The 13012-nt window shown below is 36.4% G+C and overlaps 2 protein-coding genes across 2 annotated transcripts in view; one reads left to right on the top strand and one right to left on the bottom strand.

The window, feature by feature from the left end:
* Nucleotides 1-7510, top strand: part of LOC107048352 (chaoptin) — a 116799-nt gene extending 109289 nt beyond the window's left edge. Inside the window, exons 7-9 of the mRNA XM_015271494.2 lie at nt 167-921; nt 1407-1923; nt 3967-7510. Coding sequence (XP_015126980.1) covers nt 167-921; nt 1407-1923; nt 3967-4292 — 1598 coding nt within the window. The 3' untranslated portion in view covers nt 4293-7510. The remainder of the gene's footprint in view (nt 1-166; nt 922-1406; nt 1924-3966) is intronic.
* The window catches only part of LOC107048353 (probable chitinase 10), a 94884-nt gene continuing 85489 nt past the window's right edge, over nt 3618-13012 (bottom strand). The window contains exons 10-16 of the mRNA XM_015271495.2: nt 9260-9414; nt 8984-9124; nt 8547-8694; nt 8031-8216; nt 5707-5829; nt 5106-5307; nt 3618-4957 (exon numbers count right to left, since the gene is read on the bottom strand). Coding sequence (XP_015126981.1) covers nt 4749-4957; nt 5106-5307; nt 5707-5829; nt 8031-8216; nt 8547-8694; nt 8984-9124; nt 9260-9414 — 1164 coding nt within the window. The 3' untranslated portion in view covers nt 3618-4748. The remainder of the gene's footprint in view (nt 4958-5105; nt 5308-5706; nt 5830-8030; nt 8217-8546; nt 8695-8983; nt 9125-9259; nt 9415-13012) is intronic.

The raw sequence follows: 13012 nt of genomic DNA, 5'->3' as shown, positions 1-13012 counted from the left end.
CCAAGTATGAAATTCAATTACGAATGTTCGAAAGGATGAACGAATTGTCGAAGTACTTGGAAATCCTTCAAAGCATTCTCTACACTTCCAGAAAACAATTCCTCTGTGCTTCCGATCATCGATAGTCCCACCACCCAACTGACCTCGATCGTTTCTCTTATTCCAGGTACTTTCGCCCTATTACACCTGGAAACATTGAATTTACGAGACAATCGTCTGGAAACCTTGAGAAAACAGGCCTTTCACGGAGCCCCATCGCTCCAAATACTCGATTTGAGTGGCAACATTTTATCTCAATTATCAACCGGACAATTTCGTAATCTAAAAAATCTGCGTATTCTCAATCTCTCGAACAATCGCATACGCTCACTACCCCGTGACATATTCGAGGGAACTCGAGTTGAATCACTCGATCTAAGTGGTAATAGAATAAACATAATACCATCACAGGCATTTCTCGAGATCGGATATACCCTTCGTGACCTCAACCTTGGTGAAAACTTTGTTGAGCATCTTGATGCCACAACATTCCCCACATCTCAACTAAACTCCCTCAACCTTGCCAGTAATCGACTTACGATACTTCCGGATAATTCATTTGTATCACTATCCAAGTTACTGAGTTTAAACTTATCCGCAAATCACCTTCAAGCTAATTTCAAGGAGTTGTTTCACTATCTACCAGCGTTGAGGCATCTATACATGACAAACTGTGGATTTAGGAAAATACCTGTACTTCCACTGGCAAATCTCAATGTACTTGACCTCTCCTTCAACAGTATAGAGGCCGTGACACCGCTCAATGTACAGTACTTCGAGTCACTCAAAGTCCTCCACCTGGTCAACAATTCCTTAATCGCAGTTCCGGACGTCAGGCTGACTCTTCTACGGGAGTTGGATTTATCTGGGAATCCCGTCGAGGTGATTTTTTCGATTACCGAGCCTAACCGAGATATTTATTCCCCCGGGAATCCACTCAGTGACCGAACACTCTTGGGATGAAAGTTCATTCGTCGTTCAATTGTCATTCAAATTACACTGATAACTCATGTCAAGAACCGAATTACAAAATGTTCTCCAATCTTGAATTATCATACGTCTCAATTATTCTTATCATTCACGTGAATCAGATGCAGCCGAGAATATTCTACAAAAGAAATTTACCAGACCCAGATGAATGTCCAAAGATTTGCATCATAACTGATAAAAAGTTTACCTTTCCACAAAGTATGAAGACTGAAGACGCATAACGTAGAATTAAACGCTTGTTCAAACTTTCCAATTTCATGAATCAATGATCCGCCCGGAGATTTGTTTGAGTTGATCGTTTACCCAAGTGTTCCTTCATTGAGTAACTAAGCACACCAAGCAATAAAGAATTAAATATGCATCAATTACCTTTTCAGGAGCTGAACAAGGATAGTTTCAGTGGTTATCGACGTATTGAAAAGCTCGTACTGCGTAAACTCAGTCGAATAAAGTGGGTGAACAATGATTGCCTTCGTGTTCTACGCTATCTCAAACACTTGAGAATCCAAACATGGCCACATGCTGATGGCCTTGACCTACGTATACTCCTCAGTGGATTGCATCTACGTACTGTTGAGATAGAGGTCACTGAGCCCATACTGAAGAATCAAATTCACAATGCATTCACTCGACGCCTCAGGGAGCTCACAATAACGGGTCAAGAGCTTGAGGCAATATCGCCTGAAGCATTCTCAACTATTGAAGGTGGTGAGCTTGTACTTAGGATCAAGGGCACTCATGTCCGACGCTTTCAGTCGGATATTTTCTTATCACTAGCGAGGAGAATGTCACAATTGACACTCGACCTTCGAGACAATCATATTAATGAATTGAGTCCATCGGTTATCTACGGAAATCTATCGTGGGAAACTGTTGGAACGAATCTTGTTGCTGGTGAGTAACTTTTTTTTATACAAACTAGATCAGTCCTACTCCATTGGGCTTAATGTATGTTAATCGTAGTGAATAGTGTTATATTAGATTTCTGAAATTAATATCAAGTTTTCCGAAGGAAAAGTTTCAGAAATGTATAATATTTTTTCATATACAAGATGTCCCAAGATGATTTGTATGGCTAAATAACTAGCTAAAAAGTAGTTAAACGCGAAAAATTTTCAGACCAAAGTTACAGGGCTTCAAGGGGGAAAAATAATGAGAAGTATATTTTGAGCATAAGTATGTATGTTTCTATGCTACAAGAATAAGTTCATTTTTTTTTAATGGAACCAACAATTTTCATCTTACAAAAGATGTACTCGGTGAAACGAATACAATAGTATCATACATGAAGTATTTTTTTGTTTTTGGACTAATATTACAAAAAATCACGAATAATGAAACGAAAGTCCAAATTAACATTTCTGTTCACGTGCGCACACGCGCGTGTGTGTGTGTGAACCATTACAAAATTTGTTGTCAGTTGTGACGATTCTGTCACGCCAACAACTCATTTCGATGTAACGAATACCAGATGCAGATGGGTAATGCTGTCGATTTAGATAAAACTGCCGATAAACTCGAGCTGCAGCTCGATAATTTTTTCGACATTCACCCAAAATGAGTACAATGTCTGATTTCAATCCCCAAATAATGCATGATCACACACTCACTCTACTGAATAATACTGATGAATTTATGCTATCTGAGATTAGGCTCATCACTTCACAACCACAACAACAATAATCCTTTGTTGACAAAAACATTCTAAACTTATTCATCTTTGGTTACTTAGGCGGACTTTCAAATAAAAATGGACCGATTAGTGCGCGATTTGATAGATCATAGTACAACTTACTCAGTTTTTTGTAATATTAGCCCAAAAACATAAAAAAATACTTCATGTGTGATACCATTGTATTCATCTCACCAAGTACAACAACTTTTGTAAGACGAAACTTGTTGGTCTCCTTAAAAAAAATAAACTTATACTTGTAGCATAGAAACATAAACGCTTATGCGCAAAATATTCTTCTTATTATTTTTCCCCACTAATCATTCTTTTCCCAAGATTCAGTCAGAATCATTTTCGCATTTAACTACTTTTTAGCTACTTATTTAGCCGTACAAATCATCTTGGGACACCCTGTATAATACATCCAGTGTAACGTTTTTTGAAGGCAATCTAGTCGGCGTATTGTATCATTAGATTTTTTGTAAATGATAATAGTATACATTGAAGATATCACGATAATACTATATTATATTATATTCTATACTATACTATATATACTATGTATGATATACTATATATAATAGAGTACTATATGTATTTTAAAATATAATACATATAATGTAATGTAGATAAGAAAAAAAAATTAAATAACGAACTGTGCTATATTCCATATACCATCATATATGTACTGTATTATAACGTATATATATAATACATTAAACAATATATTATGTATGTTATCATCATTTATAAAAAATCCAATGACACAATACGCCGAATAAATGGCTCCAAAAAACGTTACACTGGATTTTTTAGGAAATGAAACACAACTTTCCAATAGTATCGTATACGTGGAGGACCATTTTGAAATTCAAAATCAGTGAAAAATCGCAACTTTCTACTTTCTACTGTACAATATTTTATTTAACGTTTTTTAACTTCATTTTTGTAGAATTTACTTAGAATAGAGCAATTTACATAATTTCTATAACAAATAACTGATGATGATTTCACCCATTCGTTTGATCTAGTCATCTCGAATTCTCATTGCCTTTGACACTTTTAAAGAACAGAACAAATGATAACTCCAGTAAAATTCGTCTGCATTATGCACTTTGCATTCGAATAAATTAACAATTTTTACGTGATTATCCAGAGCTTTGATACACTGAGAGAAGTAGACATTAGTAATGGAAAAAGATAGGTTTACCCAAATACCACTGACTGCTTGTTTTGGGTTTTTGTAATTAAAAAATCTCCCCCAGGTGGTCTACAAGTTTCGGGTAATCCCCTCGAGTGTGACTGTGAAATAGCCTGGTTGAGCCTATGGCTACGTAGATGGTTACGTGAATCCCGTCAGATTCATACAGCATCACAGTCGGATGCCCGACAGTTGAGAAACATTGCTGGTAGAGCAGTCTGCACTGAAACTACACCGTCTTACTCATCTGACCGAGTTTTACTCACTCTTGGGACACCGCACACCGCATGCCAAGCATCAGCTCTCAGCTCGGGTCACTATCCCCGTTCGACAAAATCCTGCCTATTTTTCATTCTACTTTTTATTAAATTCATCATCGACTGTACCTAGCTGACACCAGTGAATCCATTTTTCAACGAATTTTAAAATGAAAGTGTGTTGGATTGGAAGGGGGGTAGACAGAAAACAGTTGTGCATGAGAAAGAGGAAAACAGTGAAAGCAGAAAAGAGTGAGATAAAAAGTAGAAATTAGATAGTTTAAAAGGCGAAAAACGATGAGAGCAGTGAGAGAAAACCAGAAGGAACAAAAAAGAATTGAAAGAATGACAAAAAGTGATAATAGTGTCGTCGACGCGAACATTGTGAGAAATTTACATAGTGACACTCGTTTTAACATATTTTTTATCCCCCCTCTATTTGTCTCTCTTGCCGGCTTCTTTATACAAACAATGCTTTGTTATGTTTTGTTAGAGCGTCGTGAGTCGCCGTGCCACGAGACAAATTAGTTTTATGTATAAATGTATAACTTTTTCGCCTTATTTAAGGATATTTTCATTTCTTCCTTAATTAAACGGGTGGTGCCTGCGTGTGCTGAAGACAGCCCTCGACATTTTCAGGCCAGTCACAGACATTTTCATTCGGATTGAATACGAGATTAACGGGACATGGCATATGATGTTTTCGCTCGCCCTCACACATGTAGTACATTGTACAGTCGTTTTTATCCGGATGATACGATATGTGATTGTCCTCCTCGTCGCAGGTAACCTCGTTAGCTAAAAGCACAAGAATCACAGGGGAATAACCAGTTTACTTTTCCTTTCTGGATATTTTTTCCTCTCGCTTTCCTTTTTTTTACCCCCACAATGTTTCATGTCTACAATGGCTACCGAAAAACCTTGTGGATAAAATTTTTATACTCACGGTCTTTGGTGGTGTACTTTCCACTTCGTAATCCAGTCTCATATGGTCCATCGTATTCGAGTTTAACTGAGTAGTCGAGTAGTTCTTTCTTCATTGCTTTTATGAGGGGATATTTGCCTGCACCGCAGGTGCCCTTGAAATCGTCCATATCCACTGACCAGATCATAATACCACCGAAGCCCTCTTCCTTCAGCCAGTTCATCTGTTTTTTGGGTTAAATTTTTCGGTGATTTTTGGTTTCAAGTAGAACGAATGATGTTGAATAATTCAATAAAGAGTATTGTAAACATTGTTTAGGAACGGCTAGAATGCTCAATAATGGAACATATCATTTGGATGAATAATTATGTTAATCCAAGCCCAATCGTTACAGGGAATGTGTGCACGTGAGCCATGTAAATTTTGTGAGCTATGTGATATTCATTAATGCGAATGACTAATGTGGAATGGAATTATTAGTTCATTAATTTTCCAGAACTTTCAAATGGCAACCGTTGAGGAGCAACTTCAACAGGATTCACTGAATTTCTTTTTTTTTCCCACTTCTCGTTCTGGTTTTCGTTTAGGTGAATTTTGAGTGTGTGTGAGTGTATGTAATTACCTTATTAACGAGACTTCTCTCGTCGTCGAAACCAACCCACTGGTCGTCCCTGTATGCGAAAGGGACTTGTTGTTCGCTATCCCAAACCAGGGTCGTGTTGTCCTCATTGAGAAAACTGCAGACCTACGAAAGAACGAATTATTTCATATTTTATTGAAAATTATAGCTCAACATAATTTCATGTAAATTGTTACGAAAGTAAAATGGCAACGAACTCTTGTAATATACGTTTTGTTTCATTGATTCGATGATTACATGACTAATCAACGCATGGCAAGCTCAACAAAAAAATTACAATTATTCATTTTCGAACAAATATGGGGGCTTTTTGGGGTTTAACCAGGTACGTTTCCGTCGGGAACTCTTGGTAATGCCGAATGCTGGTGGACATTGAGTGTCTACCATTGTGTATTATACAGGATGTCCCAAAATGAAATGTCATCCTCGTGGGGGTAGTTAGGGGGGCTCATTTGGAGACGAAAACTTTAATAACATTTCACTCTCCGACGCTTTGTTTAAGAGTTATCAAATAAAAACGGACTACCAATCAAATGTTTTTCCCTGTTAGAGAATTCATATCATCTTCTCCATTCAATGCGGTCGAGCGGATGTATTAGATGTCCCTTCGATGCCCATCAATCCCATCCCTTGATATCGAATGAGAGAGAAGATATGAATTTTTTACGTGAACTTTGATTTTCAGGACAACATCGCGTGTTGGATACAAATGGCTCTTACGTCATGGTGAATTTTGTCGCAGTTTTTCTCACCCCGTTTTGGCAATAGAAGAACAAAATTCACTCAATCGATTGCCGTCTTTTCTATTTCTCCATCTCAAGTGACAGAGAAGATACGGATTTGTTACTGCAGGGGGTTTTGCGGCTAACCTTGGCTTTTTCGGTCAAGCGTCGGAGAGAAAAATGTAGTTAGTTTTCGCCTTCAAATGAGCACCCCGAACTGCCCTCGCGAGGATGACATTTCATTTTGGGACACCCTGTATATTGGCTGTTTGATGAAGAAGTATGGAAATTTCAAAAGAAAATAATAAATTTTCTCGAAATTTTGTTTTCCTCTACTATTCATCTGCTTTCATTGTCCAATTAATGAAATAATAGTTTTTCACTCAAAAAATAATACTGAAGATGAATAGTGAAAGATATAACGAGTCTAACATCCACCATTTACTCATATTTAAATTGAATATTCACTTATTTGGGAGATAATTACACCAACAATAGCGATTCTCGGTCGTTTTCAATACTAGTCTCACAGAGAAAATTAATAACCGCCGAACTACGGAACTACGGCGAAAGACAAACTCTAATTGGCGCCAAAATTCCTGTCATTTTATTAACAAGTTTTGGTGAGAATTTCCTCCCTCCTCAATTCGCCCAACCAGAACGCAGAGGAAAATACAATCAACAATTATTTGTTATTCTGCTTGCCAACGGGAAAATTACCGAACGACGGGAAATTATAGATATAATTCTCTTGTGATTGGTCCACGAGACGTCGAACACCACAATTCTATTGTTCGGAAGGGTGATGGGGGAAATAATCCTCCGAATACCCGCCGACCGTCAAAATTCATCGCATATTTCCCACAAGTTTCCCTGCGTATCAGCGATCGAGATGAGTTTTGCAGAAAAATCATGCGCGCTTCACGCTCGTAATTTTTATCTTGCAAAACACATTCCTCTCGTTGCTATGCAACGGAGCTATCGGGAAATATCCGATAATTTTTAAGGTCTCGGGGTGTTACAACCGAAAATTTCAGATAAAAAAAAATTGGTTTTGGAGTAATTGACGATCGAAAAAAAAACATTTTTTCTTATAAACGTCTTCAAACTGAAGATAATGCTATGTATGACGTCTCGTTTTGAAGGGTTTTTCATGTTGAAATATTGGGTCCAATTTGGGACAAACAAAAATCATTGAAAAAAACTGAAAACTTAAAAAAACCACAACTTCCTTAATTACCAATATTTGTTAACTTTTTTTTGTCAAAACTTTTATCTAATAGCCATCTTTTCAGAAACAAATTGAGACGAAAATCCCCAGCATCGACATTTACGGCCTGCTGATTTGACGTGGACCTGCTCATATTTGATAATGTATTAATTTGGTTTTTGCTGTAAAGAAGATTAAAAAGGAAGACGCATTGTTTGTGTAAATCACAGCAATGATATCAGAACCGTCTAACAATATTACTGAGGCTGCCGAACATCAGCAGGGCCCAAAATCATAAGAAATGTTTTCCAGTGTTGAAATGGTTGTGTTGAATAGTCCTGAAATCGTTCTCGAACGAATGTACATTTAATTACCTCGTAGTAAGAGAGAAAGCCGGATTCATTTGTGAAATTTCCAGGTGTACCACCGCCTGATGCCGGTGCGCCAATATCAAACTTATCTTTATCAACGAGCGTGAATGATCTTCCATACGTAGGCATTCCGATCATTAGCTTTTCCTTGGGCGCTCCCTGCTTGACCCACTCACGAGCGCTGAAATCCTATTCGACGAAAATAATAAAAGAAGAAAAAAGTTATTACGATAAGTACATCAACGCAAATGTCTATTTTTTAGTCCAATAAAAAGAAGTGTAAAGAAAGACGTAAAAAAGTCAAGTTTAACGGGAAATGAGATAGTAGCTGTAGGAAGGTGAGAGACGGGGGGGATGAACCATCGAATGGATGTACAAAAGAAAATGTGAGACACTATGGAATAAGGAGTTAGCAAGGAAGAAGTTTTTCATTTTTTATTCCCAACATTTTTTTCTTCTTTTCTTTCTTTTCATATCCCGTACTGTCTTTTTGTTCTATTCTTTACGTTCTTTTCTTACCACTGTGAGCTTCTTCTGGTAACTTGTGGCACTTTCCAGAGGGTACAGCGGACTGTTGTGACCGACTTGACGTTCCCATTGTCCATGAAAGTCATAAGTCATTATATTTATGAAGTCCAGATACTTGGCAACTTCGGGAACGTCATACCTGTTTTTAGTAAAAAAAAAAAAAAGTAAGAAAGGAAATGAACAAATAAAGTATGAATAAATCGATTGATGAGAATGAAAAGTAAACACTGTACGACTTCTTGTTTTATTTCCTGAAAAAAAACTTGAATAAAAACGAGGAGAGTGAGACGGAAATTGTTCCAGAGTATTTGAAATTCGATAAGTAACCCATCAAAGAATGTTTCAAAGTTGTTGAGGGTGCCCTTAGACTAAGGCAATTTTGAAGTTTAATCTATTTAGATTGTTTGAGTGAAAGAAGATTATTTTACCCAGCGGCGATGGCTTCGAAACTCGCTGGTACGGCAGCAGAAAGGATTAGTTTAGGCTGACCCGAGTCCTTAGCCTCTCCCTCGAATGCCAATCTAAGCTCCTTCAGTAAATTCACATAAGCCGCTCTGTCATCAGCACCCCTTTTAACATATATTATATGCATCGCACGTTATACAAATAACATTTCAATTCTGTTACGTTGAATGTTTCGGAGTTGAGCGCCGGAAACATCAAGGATTAATGGGATTAATCGACAACTGCACGTGACATATTACCTCGGATATTCCCAGTCTACATCGAGACCGTTGAATTTATACTCCCTGAGGAACTCAATGGCCTCGTAAACGAACTGATTCATACGGAATGTGTTGCTAGTGAGTTCTTTGAATGGAGTAGAACCGAATGCCCAACCACCAATAGCCAGCAATATCTGAAAAGTGAATAAATATTTATGTTTATTTTCAACGGTGAAGTGGTGAAACGAAATAAGTCAATTCAATTTCAGAGGGAGCTTTTCGTAAATATCTCTGATTGTGACCCTAGTGGACATACCGTCATTTTCATGCAGAACTTTTTAATTTAATTTTTTTTTTCACCGCAAAAAATATCTGAATGGACAATCTACTGTCTCCCATAAATTTACTGACATTCAAAAATTGTGATCTCGTCATGTATAAGAGTTAACGAATGATTCATAAGGACTCTGTTTTGTACAGACTGGGTGATCAGAATAAAAAAAATCAGCGTTGGTCGCTCGCTCCCGGGCTGGGGTGTGACCGGTAGGGGTTGGTGGAATTGGGTGAGATACATTATGGGTCGAACCCATAACTTCCCGACCGATTCCCTTTTATCTATTGATTAAAAAAAAAAACGCAAATTTTGAAAGTTTTATCCAAATAAATGAACAACCGCTGAGATGATTCAGCTCAACAACTAATTGAAATCGAGTTATGTTAAGACGCATCGATTATACAACATTTATTCATATCCCATCGTTATCTCAGGTAAAATACTCGAATGTTAAGGAAATTGATGTTTTTTGGCTTTTTTCACAAGTTTTATATAAATAACTATACAACCGGTGAGGCGATCGTCTTTAGAAACTAATGAGTTCTATACTATCCTTTTCAAACGAACACAAACTTTGTAGGATTGTATCCTCACAAAAAAAATCGCCCGAACTGTGGAGCCAATTTCATTCGTTAGATTGAATATTACTCTACTACAACAGGCAGTTTCATTTTTTTTATCGGACAGTTTCTGCATTATTACGATGGGAAGATGAAAAAGCCCATGTTTTTCATGTGCCGTGAAAATTAATGAACTTTGACCAGATCTCAGAACGTCGATTTTTGTTTCAAAAATTATCCCAATTTTTTTTTTATGGCTTGCACAACCTGTTCAAGAATGGAAAGGTTAAACAAAAATGCAATTTTTTTGAACAACTATTGGTTTTTTTAATAAACATATTTCATGCGGCTATCTCCGATAGAAATATAACCACTTCAAATGGGGAAAATTGCAATTTACGGACAATGGAATATATGATACTTTTGCGTAAATATTCATAACAATAGACCCGTCGAAAAAATTATAAGTAGTATTAATTTATAACTACACTGTTAGAAATTTTTTGCAACTTCAGTCACAGCATTATTTGAATTGTTGATGTTGTGAAGTTGAATTCAATTTTTAAATTTCTCTAAATTTTTCATTCATCTTGAAAATTCAAGAAAATTGGGTTTTTCATGTTAACTCTCTATTACCATTGGTTGGAACCAATGGTTCTATGTTTGGTACTTGTTTGGTACTCTATCGACGCGAGTATGAATGCAATAAAAATTGCCAATAAATTCAATGTAGTCAAAAGTAGCCATTGTAATTTTTTCAGATGTTTATTGACTCTCATTTCATTGAAAAAAGAAACATTCGAAAACGGGCGGCGCGGTGCTCATTGAGCCAGTTCAGGAAAGTTAACATGAAAAACCCAATTTTCTTGAATTTTCAAGATGAAAATTCAAGAAAAATTGTCATGAAATTGTATTTTGTCATGAAATTGGGTACGGGGCCCGGTGGCTTGGCGCAGTGGATAAGTTCGTTGCCTCACATGCAAAAGGTTCCGAGTTCAAATCCTGGTCGGGTAGAATAGTGCGATTTAACCATTTTAAAGTCTTGATCATCATCGCAGTATACCCAAACCGGGTCGAAGCGATGTAAAATAACGATAAAAAAAATTGGTTTGGGTTGAGCTGAAGTTGAATGGTTCTATTACCATTGGTTAGAACCAATGGTACTATTACCATTTTCTATTCATCAGAAATTGAAACCTGCCTCTAAACCTAAAATTAATTTTTTTTTTTCAAACTTCTGTTTTCACAAATGACTAACCGAGCCAGTTATCTCGGTCGGCGGGCGAGCGCCAGTTCACGAGCGTTAAGCAATCATTGATTTTTCAATGAAAGCTTGAATTTTCAAACTCATTGTGAAAATTGAACATCACATGCAATTCAATTTTCAATAGATTGAGAATCCAGAAAAGTTATCGCCTGAATTGTCAACATTTTCAAAGTTTTTCAGTGCCATATGGACCTGAAAATCGAGAATTACTTGAATATTCACAAAATTAACTGATTCGTCAATGAAGAAATATACAGAAATTTCGTATAACTTTGTCGTTGTTAAAAATTTCAAACATTTTCACTTGAAGTTTAAAGAGTAATTTTCTAACAGAGTAATATTCAATCTTGCGAATGAAATTGCTCCACAGTCGTGCGATTTTTTTTCGCAAAGATGCAAGCCTCCCAAGGTTATGGACTATACTTTTGAAAAGGATAGTAAGTTACATGAAGACATGTCGATAGAAATAATCTTATTCGAATCGCTTCATTTGTTCAAATGATATCGGAGAAAATTTTGACCACATACATACATACACACACAAACATCTTCAAAAACGTAACAGGTGATTCTAGGAGTTATGAATCGTCGACAAATGAAAATTCTGCATTTGATTTTCAGTTACAATAATTCCAATAACTTCCTCCGTTTGGGATGGAGAAGTTAATCAAAGACGCAGTTTAGTATATTATTTCCGGATATGTCACAGTTCATAAATGTTTCCTAAGGACTCTGTTTTGTACAGACAGGGTGACACTCCCGAGCTAAAAATCAAGCTTACTCCGATTATTAACAATATTTATTTTATTTCACTTATTGAATTGAGTTTTGATACTTCAAGAGAGATATCTGATATTTACAATTGATTTCGTGGCTTGAGTTTGTGCAGATTATCGAGAACGCTTTGTTTATTGTTAACGACAATTTTTCAGATTCATTCATTCGAAAGATGAGTAAATTTTCAGTTGAAATCATCACATGACATAAAAATTTATAAAATTATTGAGTTCAATTTGAATAAAATTTGGTTGGATATTTCGTAACGAGATATTGATTTGAAACTTGGATAAATTGAACACTGAGTGTGTCCAGGTTAAAATTGGACGAGGAGTAAGTGTTTTGCTCACGGAAAGAAATTCTCAAGAAATAATTCCAGTGCTAGAACGGGAAAAAGAACGCGATAGCGGTTATGAAAAATTCTAGTTGCTGTTGAGTAAAATTTATGGGAGAAATTCATATAAATACGAGAGGAATCAACATGTTGTCCAATAAAATTTTCAGTGCCAGGAAAAATTCCAGCACTGGATGTCAACTTTCGCTCTTTTTCCCGTGCTAGTGATAGAATTTTTTGAAGAATTTCTCTCCGTATTTTAACGCGTTGCTACAACATGGCTGTAGACTTGTTTTCGGATATAAAACTACCCCTTTCGCAGGGATATTTCCAACTGTCAACTGTCAAGGATAGTCTCGCAGCAGATAGAATAGCAACATAGAGTTTTACCTTTGAGTAGAATCCGGAACATACTCAAATGTTGCAATTTGTATAATGATAGTTAAATTTACTCACAAACTCATGAAAATTCATCATATTTAATTCCTTCAAATAATATTCTTGAAATTCCGATGAATGT

Source organism: Diachasma alloeum, unplaced genomic scaffold (genome assembly GCF_001412515.2).
Source record: "Diachasma alloeum isolate Michigan unplaced genomic scaffold, Dall2.0 Dall_scaffold_00187, whole genome shotgun sequence".
In the NCBI taxonomy this organism is placed as follows: domain Eukaryota; kingdom Metazoa; phylum Arthropoda; class Insecta; order Hymenoptera; family Braconidae; genus Diachasma; species Diachasma alloeum.
This window is presented reverse-complemented; position numbering and strand designations above follow the sequence as displayed.